This window comes from Sarcophilus harrisii, chromosome 1 (assembly GCF_902635505.1).
Source record: "Sarcophilus harrisii chromosome 1, mSarHar1.11, whole genome shotgun sequence".
NCBI lineage: Eukaryota > Metazoa > Chordata > Mammalia > Dasyuromorphia > Dasyuridae > Sarcophilus > Sarcophilus harrisii.
This window is the reverse complement of record NC_045426.1, coordinates 678,359,782-678,381,207: the sequence shown is the minus strand read 5'-3', so window position 1 is coordinate 678,381,207 and position 21,426 is coordinate 678,359,782. Positions and strand designations below refer to the sequence as shown.

At 34.5% G+C, this 21,426-nt stretch overlaps 1 protein-coding gene across 1 annotated transcript in view; it reads left to right on the top strand.

Moving 5' to 3' along the window:
- Positions 1-21,426, top strand: part of LOC100914441 (piwi-like protein 1) — a 57,600-nt gene that overhangs the window by 17,798 nt on the left and 18,376 nt on the right. The window contains exons 8-16 of the mRNA XM_031948407.1: positions 4,040-4,234; positions 4,804-4,912; positions 9,418-9,541; positions 9,807-9,924; positions 10,665-10,776; positions 11,847-12,034; positions 15,976-16,048; positions 20,642-20,842; positions 21,293-21,396. Of these exons, the coding sequence (XP_031804267.1) occupies positions 4,040-4,234; positions 4,804-4,912; positions 9,418-9,541; positions 9,807-9,924; positions 10,665-10,776; positions 11,847-12,034; positions 15,976-16,048; positions 20,642-20,842; positions 21,293-21,396 (1,224 nt within the window). The remainder of the gene's footprint in view (positions 1-4,039; positions 4,235-4,803; positions 4,913-9,417; positions 9,542-9,806; positions 9,925-10,664; positions 10,777-11,846; positions 12,035-15,975; positions 16,049-20,641; positions 20,843-21,292; positions 21,397-21,426) is intronic.

The following is a 21,426-nucleotide window of genomic DNA, read 5'->3' as shown; positions in this document are numbered from 1 at the left end:
AATTTTTCTAACATTGACCCTTGCAAAATCTTCTGTTCCAAATTTTCCTCTCCTTCTCCTCACCCCTCCCCTACCTGGCAGGTAGTCTAATACATGTTAAATATGTTAAAATATAAAATATATATTAAATCCAATATGCGTATACATAATTTATACAATTATCTTTACCTTTATATACCATAACTTAATCAGCCATTCTCTAATTGATGGGCATCCACTCAGTTTCCAGTCTCCTGCCACTACAAAAAGGGCTGCCACAAACATTTTTGCACATACAGGTCCCTTTCCATCCTTTAGGATCTTTTTGAAATATAAGCCCAGTAGAAACAAGCTGGGTTAAAGGGTATGCACAGTTGGATAACTTTTTGAGCATAGTTCCAAATTGTTCTCCAGAATGGTTGGATCCATTCACAGTTCCAGCAACAATGTATCAGTGTCCCAGTGTCCCCACATCCCCTTCAACATTCATCATTATCTTTTCCTGTCATTTTAGCCACTCTGAGAGGTGTGTAGTGGTATCTCAGAGTTGTCTTAATTTGCATTTCCTAATCAATAGTGATTTAGAGCACTTTTTCATGTGGCTACAAATAATTTCAATTTCTTTACTTAAAAATTGTCTGTTCTTATCCTTTGATCATTTATCAATTGAAGAATGACTTGATTCCTTATAGATTTGAGTCAGTTCTCTATATATTTTAGAAATGAGGCCTTTATCAGAACCTTTGAATGTAAAAATGTTTTCCTGGTTTATTTCTTCCCTTCTAATCTTGTTTGCATTAGTTTTGTTTATACAAAAACTTTTTAACTTATTATAATCAAAGTTATCTATTTTGTGATAATTAACTATTTTGTGATCATTAATGATCTCTAGTTCTTCTTTGGTCACAAATTCCTTCCTCCTCCACAGATTTGAGAGGTAAACTATCCTATGTTCTTCTAATTTGTTTATAATCTCATTCTTTATGTCTAGATCATGAACCCATTTTGACCTTATCTTGGTATACTATGTTAGGTGTGAGTCTATGCCTAGTTTCTGCCATACTAGTTCTAATTTTCCCAGCAGTTTTTGTCAAATAGTGAGTTCTTATCCCAAAAGCTGGGGCCTTTGGGTTTGTCAAATACTAGACTGTTATAGTCATTGACTATTTTGTTCTGTGAACCTAACCTTTTCTATTGATTGATTACTCTATTTCTTAGTGCCAAATGGTTTTGATGACCGCTGCTTTATAATATAGTTTTATATCTGGTAAAGCTAGGCTACCTTCATTTGCTTTTCTTTTCATTAATTCCCTTGAAATTCTTGACCTTTTGTTCTTCCAGGTGAATTTTGTTGTTATTTTTTCTAGGTCAGTAAAATAGTTTCTTGGGAGTTTGATTGGTATAGCACTAAATAAATAGATTGGATTAGGTAGTATTTTCATCAAACAAGCTAATATAGGATAAATAGGAAATAAATAAAAAGGAAAGCATTAGAATTAAAAGGGTTAGGAAAAGCTTCCTGTAGAAGATGGGATTTTAGATGGGGATTTAAAGGAAGCTTGGGAAGCCACTAGGCAGAGATGAGGATGGAGAGCATTCCAGATATGAGGGATAGCCAATAAAAAGACCAGGAGCCAAGAAATGGAGTGTCTTGTACATGGAACAGTCAGGAGGCCAGTGTCACTAGACTGGAGAGTGCATGTAAGGGGTAAGAAGACTAGAAAGGTAGAAGAGGGACAGGTTCATAAAGGGCTTTGAAGCCCAAACAAAGGATTTGGTATTTGATCCAAGAGGCAAAGGGGAGCCTTGGGAATTTATTGAATATGTGGATGACCTTGTCAGCAGCTACAGAGAGGTCAAGGAAAATTAGAACTGAGAAAAGGTCATTGGATTTGAGATCATTCATAACTTATGAAGTTTAGTAGAATGATAATGTTTGAAGTCAGCAAGAGATTAAAAAAATGTGAGAAGAGAAAAATTGGAGGCATTTGATTGTAATATTACTACTTAATTATGGTGAGTTTAGTTGGCCCTTTACATTGAATGGGTCTGTGTGTGTGTGTGTGTGTGTGTGTAAGAGCAAGCGCAAGATGGGGAAAGTAGGCAAGTGAGATGGATAGATATTTTCTTAGCCTCCATTTTTTTTTGGTGGTGGGGAATAAAGTCTGAGACTTTTTATAAGGATTTTTGATAATCTCTTCTTCTTCAAAAACTTTGAGGGATTGATCTCTCAGTGTCCTCAGAATTATTCTATCCAGTACCACCATCCTCTTTGTTTTCTTCGTCTGTTTTAGTGACATTGAAGAAAACAAAAGTGGGAACATCATTTCCTTCCTTGTCTAGTTTAGGCTAATTGATGGATTCCTGCTAGTTCCATTGACTCAGATCTGGGAAAATGTTGGTTCTTCCTTTTGTCAGACAGGTGATGAGGAAATTCATGGCTCTTTGACTAAGACTTAGGTGATCCAAGAAATATAGCTCACCCTTGATTGTAATGTTTATTTTCTCATTAATTGTTAATGTCAATTAATTGCTACCTTCAGGAACACCTGCTCTTCCAAGGGAATATAAATTGTGAATTCATTGCCTAAGGGGAATTTGGTATTCAAGGGTTCCACTAACCTCTTTTATTAATAATATGCTACCCTTATTAATAAAATTATTAAATTATCCAGAAATTATGTCTCATGAACTTTGTAAACATCACAAATTTGTGATCTTCAACTGAAACATGACTTTCTTCAGTTTTGTTATTGTCAAAAAGATTTTAAAAATAGACTTCACAGAACTGTTTCTCTTCTCTGTTACACTTCATTCAATTTTGCCTTAAAATGCTTTGGGGTGACTTTGCTTAGTTGCCAAGCTTTTTGTAAACTTTCTCCTTTACTGCTATTTTATCAAACAACACTGCTTGTTATTTTTTACCATTTTGCCCTGTAAATCTTACAAATGACTTTATATTCTAAACCATGATTGCCCTTGGCAGTTCTCTTTCCTCTTGCCAAGTGGACTAAGTGTCTATGTTCTTTTGATCTCTTCCTTGCGACAATAGATTTACATTTACATCATTAGGCAATAGTGATAGTCTGTGTCGATGCTTTTTAAAATAAATTTGGATTTTTTCCTGGTTCAGCAGAATATTTAAATTTGTTGCCTTAATTTTTACATCTTTTCATTTTTATTCTAGTGTGGTATTGATTTTTCTTCTAACAAATCAGTTTTCTGACAATATGTGGAAACAATTGATTTGAAAATGATTTCCCTATCAGTAAACAGCAAATGTCTATCATTTAAAATGTAACCATTTTAATATTTTTGGTAATATTTGTTCTTTCCCTTGCTCAGTACCTTCCAATACTTCTCAAAGAAAGTATTCATAATAGAAAGGTATGAGTCTTCTGTGATTTGTTTCTTAATGCTATTATATTTTCCTATGTTTCCAATATCACTTTTGCTCTCTTTTGTATTGAAGTCACTGAATATTGAAATGTACACCTATAATTTTTAACGTAGCCAATGTGTGGATTCATTTTGTTTGTGTTTTTGTTAACCAAAGGAGGGAGTTTTTTAAAATTTTGGGGTAGAATTGAAGGAAGAAAGGAACTAGTATTAATAATACCAAAAAAAGAAAGGAAGGAAGGAATGAGAGGAGGGAAGAAAAGAGGAAAATCTTACATCTATTGCTCAAGACAGTCTTTCCATCATGATTGAACCTCGTCAATCTTATACTTCTAGTAGAGTCTTCCAGAACCAAGGCTCAATGCCAATAAAGCATCAATGTAGAACTTTTAGAGCTCATTCTGTTAAAATTACTTTATAATTATCTTCATATAAGTTATATGTTTGATCAAGTTTTTGATACATTTTATCATTAATAGCATTCTTCCCTTCCCCCAGTTTCTTTTATGTTTTCTTAGAGAAATGCTGATTTGTGTGTGTGTGTGTGTGTGTGTGTGTGTGATTTTATCTTTTGTAGTGAGGCTACTATGACTCTAGTAGTGGGGGTTACTATTTCCTAAAGTCATCGATTAAAAAAGGCAATTTTTATTTGGTCTGACAGGTTGAGTATTTGTCCAGGTTTCATTACCTCTATTCTTCAATACGAGAATGACATTATGCTGTGTACTGATGTAATTCATAAAGTCGTCCGAAATGATACTGTCTTAGATCTCATAAAGAAATTTCAGAGATCTCCAAGAACCACTTCCCGAGAAGCCATTTGGAAGGAAATAGCAGGACAAATTGTTTATACCAAGTAAGTCTTTTTTGTTTTCCAAGTTTTTTTTTAAATTAATAAGCAAATGTTTCATCTAATGTCACTGTGCTCTTAAGTGTCCTCAAGGTAGGAGAAGATATTTTAAAAAATAGCAAGAGGGGAGGGAAGAAATGATGGTTATCCCTTTCCTGTTCCTCGGAATTATTCTGAGGAAAGCAGTAAAAGCTACTTGTATGTGAATCATTATCTCACCCCCTACTCCAGCAAGGGAAAATGGCCTTGTTGTAGGAGGGTCATTTATTTTCCCAACTGTGTTTGTTAATTGATAAATAACTGTTATGCTGTATCTAGGACACAGCTTTTCCAGAATTTTCTGCCCCATTACTAGTTCTGTTAAATGTGTATATTTACAACTCACTTTAAAATTGTATAGTTTTAGTTTTATTATCTGAATATTTAAAGAGTTTCACCTTTAATCACTCATCACCCTCAGACCTCTGAACCTAGAGAACTAGTCAGCTGCTACTTATTTTTTCCAAATATTATTTCATGTAGAGAAGCTTCAGGCATCAAACTGCCATAAATCTCCAAATGTATTCCTTCCACAGACACAACAATAGGACATACAGAGTTGATGGCATTGACTGGAAACAGACTCCACAAAGCACCTTTAAAAAAGATGGCTCTGATATCAGCTTCTTAGACTACTATAGAAAGGTAGAAAATTGACTTTCAAGATTTTATTCTCTATTCTGAAATATTTCAGTTGTAGCAGAATTTCAAAATGCCTTCAATAGAATTACCTTTTTTTCTTTGTCATCAGTTACAAATTACTATAAGTAAGTGATGCTTTAGAAGTTGCTTTTGTAAATATAAATTTGTAGATTAGTGACAATCATTTTTGATGTATTATATTCTGTTGTTTTTGTTTTAAATGCCTCTTGCATATAGTACTATGTCATGGGCTATACTTAGTTTTTTTTATGAGATGAAAATCATAAAATCTTTTTATTTTTTTTTTATTTTTTATTTTTATTTAATAGCCTTTTATTTACAGGATATATACATGGGTAACTTTACAGCATTAACAATTGCCAAACCTCTTGTTCCAATTTTTCACCTCTTACCCCCCCACCCCCTCCCCTAAATGGCAGGATGACCAGTAGATGTTAAATATATTAAAATATAACTTAGATACACAATAAGTATACATGACCAAAACATTATTTTGCTGTACAAGAAGAATCAGACTCTGAATTATTGTACAATTAGCTTGTGAAGGAAATCAAAAATGCAGGTGTGCATAAATATAGGGATTGGGAATTCAATGTAATGGTTTTTAGTCATCTCCCAGAGTTCTTTTTCTGGGTATAGCTAGTTCAGTTCATTACTGCTCCATTAGAAATGATTTGGTTGATCTTGTTGCTGAGGATGGCCTGATCCATCAGAACTGGTCATCATCTAGTATTGTTGTTGAAGTATATAATGATCTCCTGGTCCTGCTCATTTCACTCAGCATCAGTTCGTGTAAGTCTCTCCAGGCATGGGCTATACTTAAACATGTTTAAGTGTTTCCTGTTTTCTTGAGAATTATTATCTTAAGATGAATTCTGAGATAATGTTTAAAGAGCTGCCTTGAAATCGGGAAGACCTAGGTTCAGTTGTCATCTGAGTCATTGGCTGTGTGATCTTGGACAAGTTATATATTTGAACTTACTGTTCAATGTACTAGGCAACTCTTGCAGGTATTAAAGCAATTTCCTTACCTGGGAATTTATGATACTAATGAAATCAGAGGTTTGGTCCCTTCTACTATCCTCTACATGAATTGTACAGATTTAAACATGTAGGTGACAAGCATTAGAATAAGACAGATGGCTAGAGAATTTTCTGCTATGTATATCAAGATTAAGTATATTTTTCTGGTGCTGGCTTAAAGAATGAAATATTTGAACCTCAAGGCATCCACGGTTAGGTTTCAATAGGTTTATAGACTTGCATGTTGAAAAACTTAAATCTTTATTTTCACCAACTTTCTACTTAAAATCTAGCATTTTATTCAGTTGTGAATTATTAATAACAAATAAAAAAATAAAAAAACCTACCAACAGACAAGTCTCTGGATTTTACTAGAATGGAGTCCAGGACACACAACAGATTATGAACTCCTGATCTAGAAAGTATCTTTTAGGTTTGGATTTTGGGGAGTTGCTGGTAAAAGAATTTGAGAGGAGGCCCTAGAGGGCATTCTTGGAATGGTCCATCTTGGAAAAATACTCAATCAGGTGCCAGCTCAGATCACTTGACTTGTAAATAGTAGAAATGTATGGGATAGGCTGAATTTCAGAATGAGATTGTTCAAGGATAGCCATTTGGTGGATGGCACTTCTATATGGCACCATCCGCCATATGCCAGGCACTGTGCCAAGCTCTGAGTTTACAGAGAATAATAAAAAACAGCCCTTGCTTTCAAGGAGCTCACAATTTAATGGGGGAGACAATATGCAATCTACTATATAGAAACAAAATATAGACAGGACAAATTGGAGATAAACCACTGAGGAAAAGCACTAGAATTCAGGAGAGTCAGAAGAGACTTTTTGTAGGCAGTGGGAATTGAGCTAAAAGTTGAAGGCAGATATGGAAGCCAGGAACAGGATGAGGAGGAAGAGAGCATGTGCGGCATGAGGGACAGCCAATGACAATGTCCACAATTGGAAAACAACAACAACAACAACAACTTCAGTGGATATCTCCTAAGACTGTCCTATGCCTCTTTCTCATCTTGTCCTTTCTTCCTATGATTTCACTTAGTGCTCTCATCAGCTCCCATGGATTCATTTATTATCTCTATGCAGAAGATTCTCAGATCAACTATTATGATTCCCTCTCACCTTCGCCAGTCTCCTGCTTTTTTTTTTTTTTCATTTTAGTCACATTGACTTTGTTAATGCAAAAACTGTTTAATTTTATGTATTCAAATGTATGCATCTTATCTCCCATGAGTCTTGATTGATTAGTATTTTCTAAATGTACTATTTTTTAAATGATATTTTCTTTCTTTTTCCTTTTTTCTGTTCTCATGATTCCCTTTGTATGATTATACCTAACATTTCCAGGATTATGTTAAATAGTAGAGGTAATAATTGGCTTTCTTGCTTTACTCTTGATCTTATTGGAAAGTCCTTTAACTTTTTTCCATTACATATGTTTGCTCTAGGTTTTAGATATTTACTCTCTTCAGAAAAGGTCCACTTATTCCTTTACTTTATAGTGTTTGTTTGACTTTTTTTAAACAACTAGGATTGGATTTGGTCAAATCCCTTTTCAGCATGTACTAATAATAAAATCATTTAAATATTAATATGATCAACATTATTTATTATATCTGTAATCTTCTGGGATAAACCCAACTCGATCATAGTGTACAATATTTCTAATATATTTTTGTAGCTTATTTACTAAATTTTATTAAAAATTTTTGCATTATTGTTCATTAAGGATATTGTTTAGTAGCAGGGTTTTTTCCTGCTTTGTCTCTCCCTGGTTTAGGTAACAAAACCATATATATATATCATAGAGACTAGAAGGGCTCTTTCATTTCCTATTATTGCCAATAGCTTATAGACTATTGGAATTATTCTTCTTTGACTATATGATAGAATTCATATATATAGATGTGTATATATGTGTGTGTGTGTATTATATGTAAATATGTTTAAAATTATTAAATAAAATTTAATTTTTATTTAAATAAATTTAAATAAATAAAATAAATAAATAATTTAAATAAATAAATAAAATAAATAATTATTTAAAAAATTAAAAAAAAAATAAAAAGACCTCCAGAATAAAATATAAATTTATAAATATATGAATCACATATTTATTTATTTATTTATTTATATTTGATTCTGGAGGTCTTTTTTCCTTTGGGAATTCTTTTATGGCTTGTTAAATTTCTTTTTCTGATATTGATTTCTTTAGAGTCTATTTCTTTTGTTAATATTATTTTATATTTTTATAAATGTTCAACCATCTCCTCCAAGTTATCAATTTTATTATCATATAATTGGTCAAAAATAATTTGATAATGTGTTTTGTTTCATTTTCAATTTGTTGTCATTTTCCCAGCATCTAACACATTGCCTGGCACATAGTAAGCAAATTATTATTATTTGTATAAGAAGTCTCCAAAATAATCAAATCAAAGTTATTAACACCACCTGTATTATTAAGAAACAATCACTGAGTATTCTAAAATGTCCTTGCTTTCCCTCTAATGAGTAGGATATCTTAAGACAAGTCTATCTTTCTGGGCCTGAATTTATCCATTTATAAAATGAGTTTCAAGTAGGTAACATTTGAAGTTCCTTTCAACTTTAAATATATAATTCTTTTTTTCTTAATAGTGTTTTATTTGTCAATTACATGTAAAGATAGTTTTCAACATTCATTTTTGTAAAATTTAGGGTTCTAATTTTTTCTCTTGCCTTCTTTTGTCTCATGCCCCCTCAAGATAGCAAATAATCCAATATATGTTATGCATGTACAATCATCATTTTAAACATATTTACATATTAGTCATGTAGAAAAAAAAGATCATAATAAAAAAAACATGAGAGAGAAAACAAATTAAAAATACCTTGAAAATAGTATGCTTCAACCCATATCCAGTCTCTGTAGTTCTTTTTTTGGATGTAGAAGCCATTTTCTAGCCCAAGTCTTATTGGAATTTCCTTGGATCACTACATTACTGAGAAGAACTAAGGTCATCATAGCTGATCATCATACAGTCTTGCTTTTACTGTGTATACTCCTGTAAAGCTGTGATCCTTATGGCAATGAAAGTTCTAGGTGTGGGAAGAAATCACCAAAGGAGCTATAATTTATACCATTTACAGGCATTTTTAAGTTGTCCGAAATCAACACAACTTCTGATATTCAGTTTTTGCCTTAATAATAATAATAACAACTAGTATTTATTATAGTACATTAAGATTCTCCAAGCAAGTGTGAAAGTTAAACTCTCTTATTTTTCCCATTTTATGGAGAAGGAAAGTGAGACTGAGAAATAAGGGACCTGCCTCAGGGTCATACAGGGAAGGAATAACTGAGGCAGAATTTCTGCTCAAGTACTCAGATCTGGTGGATTCCCTTGTTCTATTCACTGTTAGAAGAAGTGACGGTTAATGATGATAACTTTTTTTCCCCTTACCTAGCAATATGGGACAAGGATCACAGACTTGGAGCAGCCAGTCCTGGTCAGCTTGCCCAAGCGGAAAAAGGCTGATGGGACAGATCCAAGCCCTGCTCTGCTCATGCCTGAGCTCTGTAACCTCACAGGTACTGTATAATTTTTTTTTTCCTTTGGAGGGATGACAGAGTCACTTATCCATTTCTTTCTTGCCCATCACTTCCTCTTCTGTCCTTCATTTAACATATCTTCCTTCTGGTGCTCTGGCCTCTGAGACCCCTAAGCATATCTTCTTTGAACCCCTGCCCAGCTTTCTCAGAGAGAGCTTCTTCTGCATCCCAGTGCTCACAGAAAAGTTAGTAAGCATTCTTAGATCTTGGTTTGAACACAATATCCTGTGTCTTTATCACAAAGGTCTAACACGCTCAATGCGAAGGAATAATAGGATCACCAAGGGCATAGCTAATTGTACAAGGTTGTCACCTGAAAGAAGACACAGTGAACTCCGAAAACTCATTGACAATATTCACCGGTGAGTTTCTTTGTTGTAGGGGGTCATGACCTTTTTTGTGTTATGTGCATCTTATGATGATCTTTTTTTTTAATGCATAAAATGAAATACAGGTTTAAGAGGAAATCAATTATATTGAAATAGAGTTCTCAAAATGCTAAAAAAAAAAAATTCTCATGTCCCAGCTTAAGAATCCCTAATATAATAGGTGATTTTCATGTTATCAGATTTTCATTCTCATCTTTAATAACATAAATGACCAGCATTGTTCAGATCAACCCATTCATGATTTCCTTCATGCTTTAACTCAGTTATCACCTCTTTCATGAGACCTTTTCTGATTTTTATCTTCCTACTCCTATCTAAATGACTTTTTGTGTTTGTGTGTTTATGTATCTTGCTAAATAACTATAGTATAGGTATCATAGTCTATTTACCTTTCTGGTTCTGTACCAGATAACTGTAGCAGAGGAGAACTGTAGTAGCAGAGAAAAAACTCTTAATTTCTCAGCTCTGTCATTCAATCACTAGAGACAGTCCCAAAAGTAAGACAGGAGGATAGAAAGCTACCTTGGATTATCTGTGTGTTTTGTCGTAACAACTTTGTCAGAACTTGGAGTGACTTTTTATAACCTCAAATCTGAGAGGTATCACCTACAATTTTTGGTTAAGAGATGTTTATCTTAATTCTGGTGCATTTCTTACTGGATATTACACCATTGTTTTATTTATCAATGTTCAAATAACTTTTCACTTGACAGAAATGCTGATGTCCGGAGAGAGCTTCAGGAATGGGGTTTAGACTTTGAAAAACAATCATTATCTCTCACTGGAAGAGTTTTGCCAGTACAGAAACTCAATGAAGGCAGCAGAGTAAGTTTCTTAAATTAATGGGTTTTTTTTTCCTTTTAAATATTCAGTTCACTTTGGTCCAAAGCAAACTTGTATAACCAAAGTAAACTTACTCATACAAGTAATTAGGACAAAAGTTTTACCTTATTCTTTTATTGGTTTTCCTACTGTATTCCCATATGAGTGAATTAAACTAACTTATCACCAAAACTATAATTTGGTGTTTTTTTTCTATACTGCTTAAAGGTTTGCAAAACACTTTGCAAATATTATCTCATTTGATCTTCACAATAACCCCCAGAAAAAGGTGCTATTATGATCCCCATCTTTACAGATGAGGAAATTGAGGTTGATAGGTTAAGTGAATTGCCCAGGATCACCCAGCTAAGAAGTACCTGAGGTGAGATTTGAACTCTGGTCTTTGGAAAAGCCTAGCACTCTAACTACTAGGCCACCTGGCCGTTTCATCAAAAACAAGAAATGTGTAAAAGTGATGGTTTCTTAAAGTAGGAGCAACGTTTGTAGCTATCTAGGGCCTGAGATTGGTGTCTTCTCTGCCCAGTTGCAAAGTTATCAAGGATCTTCCTAAGCTTTGCTCTATCCATGGTGCTCCCCTGCCCTAAAAACTCCAGGGGTCCCTCTTTGTTCTAGAACAAGGCTCTTGTGGTGGATGCTCACCCTGTTTTATGCTTTGTTCTTATTGTTCAGGACTCTGTTTCCCATCTTTAGCTCTCCTGTCCCTGTACCTGAATGCTCTCCCACTCCCTTGCCATCTTAGAACTTTTAGCTCCCTTTAAAACTAAGCCCAGGGGCCCCCTCCTCCAGGAGACTTTTCTTGCTTTCTGTGTGCCCCCCTAATTCCCTTTGTATCCTCTGGCACAGTTGTTGAGCAACTGGGTGGCGCCATAGTGCCACGACATTGTGGACCTAGCATCCCATAACAAGCCTCAGCATTGGATTGTCGGCACACATACTGGGGCTTAATAAATAAATAACGAAAGGAAGTGTTGACTTCTTGGAATTTAACACTTTGTGGAGCACAATTAACTTCTCAAAATATATCTTCTGAGTCTCTTTCTCTCTCCTTCTAGGGTATATCTATCCAGTGTACAGAGTGGTCAAAAGAAATCAAAAGAGTACAGTTAAATAATCCTAAACCACTGACTAATTGGCTACTTGTCTTTAATAAAGAAAATTCAAGTCAGGCGAAACTCCTACAGAAGGAACTACACTTAACTGCACATGAGCTAGGCATAAAATGGAAGGATCCTGTTATAATGTAAGTAGAGTTAAGTTTTTCTCATAGTTTAGAAATTTAGTGCTGGTAGTTGACAGGTTAAACATTTGGGGAAGGTTGCTTTTTTTTTACCCTGAGGCATTTGGGGTTAAGTGACTTGCCCAGGGTCACACAGTTAGGAAGTGTTAAGTGTTTGAGACCAGATTTGAACTGGGGTTGAGGCCTGGTGCCCTGGGTTTTTTATTTTTTGTTTTTTTTTTTTTTTGTGTGTGTGTGTGTGTGTGTGTGTGTTTGGCAAAAGTTTTGAGTGAGAATGTAGAGTTCAAATCTAATTCAGTATAGAGATTATTCAGCAATGCTTATAATAAGTTCTCCTAGACTGGATATAAAGGGGACCCTTCCTATTTGAGGAATATAAAAATATCACCTGCAGCTTAAGTCCCTTCAAAAGTCCTCAGCCTATAAGATTTAATCCTCACTCCTTACCTTCAAAGGGTCATTTTCTCTCTTTTGGCTTTGGCTTAAATTTCAGAGATGAATTTCCTCCAAAATGTGGGTAACAAGGTTTCTCAACACCCAGAAAGGCATTCAGTGTACAGTATGTGTGTCAGGTGTATAATGAGCATTATGGGTATAACAACTTTTATTTCACCTATTATAGAAAATTCAAAAGGCACATAGATGATTCTCGGGAGCCCATGAGCAAAAACATAGCACTCAAATAATCCATTAGACTCTCCCCTCTAACTCCCAAAAAGCCAAAATATTTTATGGCGTATTGAACAATCATTCTCCAGGATCTTGGACTGACACTGTCTAAAAAACCCATATCCAATCACCCATTTGGCCCAGAGTTAATTAAAATTGATTCCTTTTCTCAGTATTTCTATTTTTTTAATTTTTTAAAAAAAAATTCTTTATTATAACTTTTTATTGACAGAACATATGCATGGGTAATTTTTTACAACATTATCCCTTGCACTCACTTCTGTTCCGACTTTTCCCTTCCCTCCCTCTACCCCCTCCCCTAGATGGCAGGAAAGGTCTTATACGTGTTAAATATGTTATAGTATATCCTAGATACAATATATGTGTGCAGAACTGAACAGTTCTCTTGTTGCACAAGAAGAATTGGATTCAGAAGGTAAAAATAACCTGAGAAGAAAAACAAGAATGCAAACAGTTCACACTCATTTCCCAGTGTTCCTTTTCTGGGTGTAGCTGATTCTGTCCATCATTGATCAACTGGAACTGAATTAGATCTTCTCTTTGTCAAAGAAATCCACTTCTATCAGAATACATCCTCATATGGTATTGTTGTTGAAGTGTATAATGATCTCCTGGTCCTGCTCATTTCACTTAGCATCAGTTCATGTAAGTCTCCCCAGGCCTTTCTGAACTCATCCTGCTGGTCATTTCTTACAGAACAATAATATTCCATTCAACCATTTTCCAGTTGATGGGCATTCATTCATTTTCCAGTTTCTAGCTACTACAAACAGGGCTGCCACAAACATTTTGGCACATACAGGTCCCTTTTCTTTCTTTAGTATGTCTTTGGGGATATAAACCTAGTAGTAACACTGCTGGATCAAAAGGTATGCACAGTTTGATAACTTTTGGGGCATAATTCCAGATTGCTCTCCAGAATGGTTCTCCACCAACAATGCATCAATGTCCCAGTTTTCCCGCATCCCCTCCAACGTTCATCATTATTTTTTCCTGTCATCCTAGCCAATCTGACAAGTATATAGTGGTAACTCAGAGTTGTCTGAATTTGCATTTCTCTGATCAATAGTGATTTGAAGCACCTTTTCATATGAGTAGAAATAGTTTGTTTCATTATCTGAAAATTGTCTGTTCATATCCTTTGACCATTTATCAATTGGAGAATGGCTTGATTTCTTATAGAGTCAATTTTTTATATATTTTGGAAATGAGGCCTTTATCAGAACCTTTAACTGTAAAATGTTTTCCTAGTTTGTTGCTTCCCTTCTGATTTTTTGCATTAGTTTTTAATTTGATATAATCAATTATCTATTTTGTGATCAATAATGATCTCTAGTTCTTCTTTGGTCACAACTTCTTTGCTTCTTCACAAGTCTGAGAGGAAACTATCCTATGTTCCTCTAATTTATTTATAATCTCATTCTTTATGCCTACATCATGGACCCATTTTAATCTTATCTTGGTATACAGTGTTAAGTATGGGTCCATGCCTAATTTCTGCTATACTAATTTCCAGTTTTCCCAGAAGTTTTTATCAAATAATGAATTTTTATTCCAAAAGTTGAGATCTTTGAGTTTGTCAAACACTAGATTGCTATAGTTATTGATTATTTTGTCCTGTGAACCTAATCTGTTCCACTGATCAACTACTCAATTTCTTAGCCAATGCCAAATGGTTATAATATAGTTTTAGATAGGGTACAGCTAGGCCACCTTTATTTGTTTTTTTTTTTCATTAATTCCTTTGAAATTCTTGACCTTTTGTTCTTCCATATGATCTTTGTTGTTGTTTTTTCTAGGTCATTAAAATAGTTTCTTGGGAGTCTGGTATAGCCCACAATATTTCTATTTAATGAGAATCTGGATTTTTATTAAGAAAGAAACTAATCTGTAGATTTTTCATTTGGTATTTCCTTTTAATTCTCAATCTCCAAGTTAAGGACTTTTGCCAAAATGAAGGTATTATCCTAAACTTTTTATCATCCGCTTGTACCAAGTGTTACCTATTGGAAGCATTGGTGGCAAATGAAGAACTGTCTCATTTTGTGAACCATCTATAAAGAAAGATTATGGGAAGAATTTTCTGCTCTGCCCTCTGCCTCTCTAATGAAAGAGGGGATGTCATATTGACCCATATTCAGTTTGCAATCGGCTAATACCAGCCTAGATTCTCCCCAGAGTTCTCATAATTTTTTTTTATCAGAAACCAGTTCTTCCATGTTTGAGAAAATCAAATACAGACCAGTGTTTCCCCTAGTGGATTCCTCCTATTTTTGAAAGATGAAATTACCATTTTGGTAAATCAAAAATTATTTGCTATTGTTTATTTTGAAAGGTGATAGATCCATCAGATGACCAAAGAAATGAAATCCTCCATCACTTGTCCATTGTCACTCTGGGCCAAATAGGTGATTTGTTTCTAGATTCCCTCATCTGGTTCTTCTTTTGGTTTAAGAGCTCTGTAATACATACTCTGACTGCTCAAATGAGGATGTTCTTTCTTTCTTTCTATACCTACTAATCATATTCTTCACATGCTCTTTACACTATATCTTCCTTAGTTCCTGGACAATAAACCACGCCATTTGTGTCTTTTAACACATCTTCTTGCCAATTTTTTTCCTCCTGCTGATGTGGGTTTCGCAGACCATTGTTGCTTTTGGCTAATAGCTAATAATAAGACCATTTCCTAGACCCCTGGTGTCAAACTCAATATTGTCTTAAAAAAAGTATATTAAAATAATCCACATTGTATCATATTTTTATTTATATTGTTAAATATTTCTTAATCTGGTTGAGATAGCTTTGGAGAGCTGGCTGACAGACAGAATTATGACACCTCTGTCATAGAAGATAGGAAGAACATTTTATTAAGAAGATGGAAAAAATATCAGAAAGTGCCCTATAAATATAAGCATATATAATCAAAATTGTGTGCTGAAAATGAAGGCAAGAGATTTAAAGTAGGAACATTTCTGAGTATTCTGACATTCTGAGTATCAGACATTTTGGTAGACAAACCTGGTAAGGGACTAGAAAAAATTTCCCCCTGAAATTTCTGGTGACCTTTATGGGTCCCTTTTTACTATTTGAATTTTTTATTCTTTGTATCTTTTTGTATTTCCTTCTTTCTGTTTGGATTTAATGTGTGAATTCATTACTCTATGAAACTTGTTTAAACATCTGTGAATAATACAACTTGAACTGGCCATACTGACTTCTGAATATAATGAGTTTATTTACTGCTTTCCTAGATCAGATGTACCATATGAAATTAATACGTATCTGGAAGTCTTAAAGGAGAATATTACAAAACAGACTCAGATTGTAAGTAGCCAATTTTTTTTACTTCTGAAATTGCAAGTATTTGGTTCTTCTATTTCCAATTGGCTGCAGAGCAGTTTCCACTCTACTGCACTCCTTTGATGCCACATTCAGAAACTCAAAAATGATTCACTGGGAATGCAAAGATAAAAAGGTGATCCCCTCCCTGAGCCTGTGTTCATGGTTTGTTTGTATTGTGGGAGCAAGGAGGAGAAGGTGATACCACAATCACATATGTTTAAGTTGAGGGAGAGGGAATTGACAACTGGAGAAATAAAGGAAGACTTTGTAAAGAAAATAAGGGAAGACTTTGTAAAGGAAATGTCACTTGGGCTGAAGTTTGAAGGATGGTACTGGATTCTGAAAGACAGGGACAAAGAGAGAACATTCCAGGAATGGGGAATGGCTTGTGGAATAAAGAAAAGCAGTGGATAGAATTTCAAGTTTGGGGAAAGACTTATTCAGGATCCTTTTACCTTCCCATCCTTATCACATCTTTATGTATTCTCCAAACTCGCCACGCACTCTGCTACTTTCGTTATTTTTACATGTATTATTGATTCTCCGCCTGTCCTTCTGGATTCAGCTAAAGTGTTACTTTTTCTTTGATGTTTGCCCTCCACCCTCAATTAGTAAGGATCTTAACTCCATGTCAAGTAACCTGTTTGGCCTCTCTGCCTTGCCTCATATATGGATTCTTTATAGTCTTCCCAACAGATAGTCTGTGCAGACAGAAATCTCATCTTACTAACACTTTGTATCTCTCCTTATTGTAGCTTATTTTCTTCCCCTATCAGGAAGAAGCTTTTATCAGATAATTCCCGGACTTTTTAGAAAGGAATTCTTTAGCAATCCCCATTGTCCATCCTCCAACGTCTGGGTATCTACAAATCACCTTCTGAGATAATAACTAGCATATCTTTAGCAAGATACATTCCATCTGGCTTCTGACCCCTTCCTTTTGATTTCAGTGCCTTGACTTCTCTGGTTTCCCTGAAAAACTCCTAAGGCTATATTTCCCCTATAAAAGATCTGCTTCTGATGAAGATCTTTGCTAAGGTATTCTTTCTCCCTCTTCATAGAGCCTTTCCTCTAGTGGCGCTTTTCTCCTTACTCTAGCTAACTCTGGTCAGTCTAACCTGCCAGACAGTAGCTTTCCTCTACCTCATGGAGTATTTCTTTTCTCCTGGTTAATTGTGAGTTCCTCTGTGTAACTTGTCTTTTATTACTTTAGTCTTAATCTAACTATCTGCTTTCCCAACTCTGTTTTATATTTAACATTCCTGGTGTCTATTATATCCCTTCATTTTGTCTGTAATCACTTTCCCTAAATAAATCTATCCTTTGTCAAAAAGAATGAGCATTATGGATTTGTCACATGTTTATATTGAACAAGGTTTGTGAAGGTTTGTTTTATGTAATTGAATTCCATGGGACCAAATTAGCTTTTGTTCCTGCTATATTTTTTGCACTATTTTTTACATCTTTCTACACAGGTATCCTTTCTTAATCCTATGCATTCTTTGGGACTCAATTCAAGAATTTTTTCCTGAATTAAGAGCTAGCATTTATAGAACATTTTCTTTTTAAGTCTGTAAAACACTTTACAAATACATAATTTTATCCTTACAATCCTAGGAGGTAAGTACTTACTGGTGGATTCTCCCTATTTTATAAGTGTGGAAATTTAGGCTTAGAGAGGTTAAGTAAATTGTGTAGTATCTTGCAAGTAGGAAATAATTGAGGACAAATTTGCACCTGGGTCTACTGTGTTACAGCATTACTGAGTGCCTATGGGTGGTTGATTATCTGCTGTTTTAAAATCCTGTTAAGATTCCCTTCTAAGAATAAAAAAAAAAAAGGTTTATTTTAGGAGAATTCCTGCCTCAGGCTTCCCACTGCCATTGGGGTAAGAGAAAGACCATAATGGGAAAGAAACTATGGCTTGGACTTTTTGCTGCCACCATGATAGGAAAAGGTTACTGCCCCACGCTCTATTTTGAGCTTCCAGAAATTGTTGCTGAAAGATCAAAGGTCACAAAACTACAGAATCAGGACTGGAAAAGAATCCACAGCTCTAGTTTTGACCGGCTGAAAAGTGTCAAAATTTTTCTTCTGTTACTTATTTCCAGAAATATATACCTTTTCCTTCCCTTCTTACTTTCTGAAAAATACTCTATATCCAAATAATCTCTATAGATTATCTCCTTAACATTATACAGAGTTCAGGTAAAGATAGAAAGCACAAATGTTTATGTATATTTCAAATTTTCAGATGACTTAGTTTAATTTGATGTTTTCCCTACAGCTCTGATGTTTATTATGATGTTAACTCCATAAGATTTTATCTGAATTCCTTGGAAAGGTCTGGAAAGCTAATGTGATTAGGTTTTGTAAGACCTTACTAAATTATAATTTTATCACTTACACATTTAAGTAACATTACCTAACAAAATTCTACAAGTGGCCTGGAACCTAGAAAGTTGATCTACTGGAAGAAACCCTCTTCAAATATTCTCTAGAAACAAAGTCCATTCTAATACTGTTAACTAACATGCCAATGAAAGACTTCAGGAATACATGTTTCTGAGTTTAAGTAGACCAAACTAAACAATTTGTGGGCAGTGATTTGATACAGAATTTCCAAGGGAAAATATTTCTTAGAAGCAGATAACCTTATGAAGTAGATGGCTAGACCTAGGATGATAGGATAAGAAATTTGATATTTACATGGACATTGAATTTTACGCAGGTATCAAACCTCTAATGTTACTCAATATTTGAAAAGCTCTAGAAGAGATTAAATATAAAAGGAATGTATATTTAGGACATTTGGGGTTTGTTGCCAGGAATAGTCCAAATCAAGAGAGTTGTGAAAACTTTGTATTTTGTAATACAATAATTGTTGAACTAATTTTTCTCTATTGTGATAATTGGTACTTCCCAATACTTATATCTGTCTGTGGTACTTCCCAATACTTATATTATGCCTGCCAGAAAACTTACATATAAAAGTATCTCGAGAAGAAAACAATAAGATTTCCAGAAATTTGGATATGCACATGTGTGATCTTTGACCAAAAGTGGACTGTGGCAGGAGAGTTTGTGGCTCAGGCCTCTTGCTGCCATTATGATAATAATACATTGTCCTGGTCTTTATTTTGAGTTTCCAAACATTATTCTTAAAAACATAAAGGTCACAACACCTGGAGAACCAATGCAGGGAAAGAAGTCACAACTCTTCAGTTTTGAAGAGCTGAAAGGTGTCCTTGTCTTCTCCTTTTGTTATTTGTTTCCAGACACATATGTTTTTTTCGCCTTCTGCTTTCTGTAAAATTCTATTTCTCTGTTGCTTACATATCCACAATCTATATAGAATTCTGTGTAGAAGGTTGAAGCTGACTCCTGGGTTCTCGGACTTTTTTTTTTTTTTTAAACACAGATGAGCCTTGGCTCATTTCTTAATTGTCCAATCTGGTGTCTTTTTCTCAGTCCTCACACTTGTTTTCTTTGTAACATTTGACACATTTCTGGGATTTCTTTTGCTCTTGAGTTTTTCTCATGAGAAATGATGGGAGAAGAATGTTCTGTTTCCATAGATATTATAACTTGGTTACAAAAATAAGGAATTGGAGAAGTCAAATCAGTGGTCTATATAATCTTGGTCAATAGTAGTGCTTGTAGTCACAAAATAATTTATTCAGAGATAGTCAGGATGAAGGGAAGAATTAAAACATCCTGTTAAGATATCTCCAACTAATCACTTTGTGAGTCAAGAAGCTAGCTAAAACCTAATTTTCTGAGAAGGGGGCCCTGGCTTAAAATGGCTAAAATCAAATGGGGTCAGTGACAGGACACAAGATTTTTTCAGCACAGATGCTTAATGACCTTCATGCATATTAACCGACACCCCAAGGATGAGATTAGTCCCCATTTTTCATGTTGCCTAACAAATCGAAGGTACTAAATTCCAGCAGACTCTCTGAGAGAGATTATCTCTATGCAGATTACTCTGAGCTATATATTCAGCTCTCATCTTTTTCCTGAGCCACAATTGTTGGACATCTTCAAATGGATATCTCATAAGTTTCTCAAACTCAAGAAATATAAAATAATTTTTTCTTTCCCCTCTAAACCTCTCCTTCCTGTAATCTTCCATATTTCTCTTGAGTACACCATCATCCTTCTTGTGATTGTTGTATCACCCCTACTCATTAAATTCCATTGCTACTTTCAGGCTTCTCCACAAGCTATCCTTCATGACTGCATCAGATTTTCTTCTTATTTCTATTTCTTAGATTCTTTAACTTCCTTTGTGGTTCACCTTAGGTTCCATTTTCTCCTGGAAACCTTCTCTGATCTTCCTAGTCACTGGTTTGCTACTCCCTCTATCCAAATTAAATTGTATTCATGTATCTATCCCAATTCTATGTTCTCCCATTAGAACATAAGCCCCTCAAAGACAGGTGATAATCTTCATTTCATTTTCCTTCTTCTGGCAAGTATATTGCATAAAACTTTGTATACAATAGACACAAAATATATGCTTGTTGAATGAATGACTCTTTATGATAGGAGTTGTCTTTTGTTTTCAAGGTCGTTTGTCTGCTGCCCAATAATAAAAAAGAAAAATATGATGCTATAAAACGTTTCCTATGTGTAGATTACCCAGTTCCAAGTCAGTGCATAGTAGCTGAAACCTTAAACAAACCCCATATTCTCCTGGCAGTTGTTAACAAGTTGGTTCTGCAAATGAATTGCAAGATGGGAGGACATCTTTGGAAAGTTTCTGTCCCTGTAAGTTGTACTTCACTGAAACGCCTCTTTTTGTAAATTCCATTTTGTAAATTTTATAAATTGGTGTTTTTGGTTGTAGTTTAGGCACATATATAGAAGTTTTAATACTTCTGAGCCACAGTATTAATGGAATTTAGGAATTTTCTTCTGGAAGCCTAGAAATTCAAGTAGAAGTGAATGCTTTATCTATGCAAGCCAACTAAGTTGTTGGTCTTCCTGTCATGTACTAATATAATACATGACTACCAGGTAATATGATAGGCAACTTCTATTCTTATTTATGCTGTGATAAATATTTATGCTCACATGATAATAGAGAAAATCTTTCTTAAGGCTTCTAATCATGAGTCATTCAAGACTTACATTAATAAATTTTAAAGAACATTGCTTGATTTTTTTTTCCATGCATTTTTTCTTGTGTGTTTGAATATAAAACTTTTTTCATTTTAGTTCAAAGATGCTATGTTCATTGGTATTGATTGTTATCATGACATATCATCAGGACATCAATCAGCTGCAGGATTTGTTGCTAGCCTGGATGCATCATTGACTAAGTGAGTAATACTTGGTAAATATAAAATGAA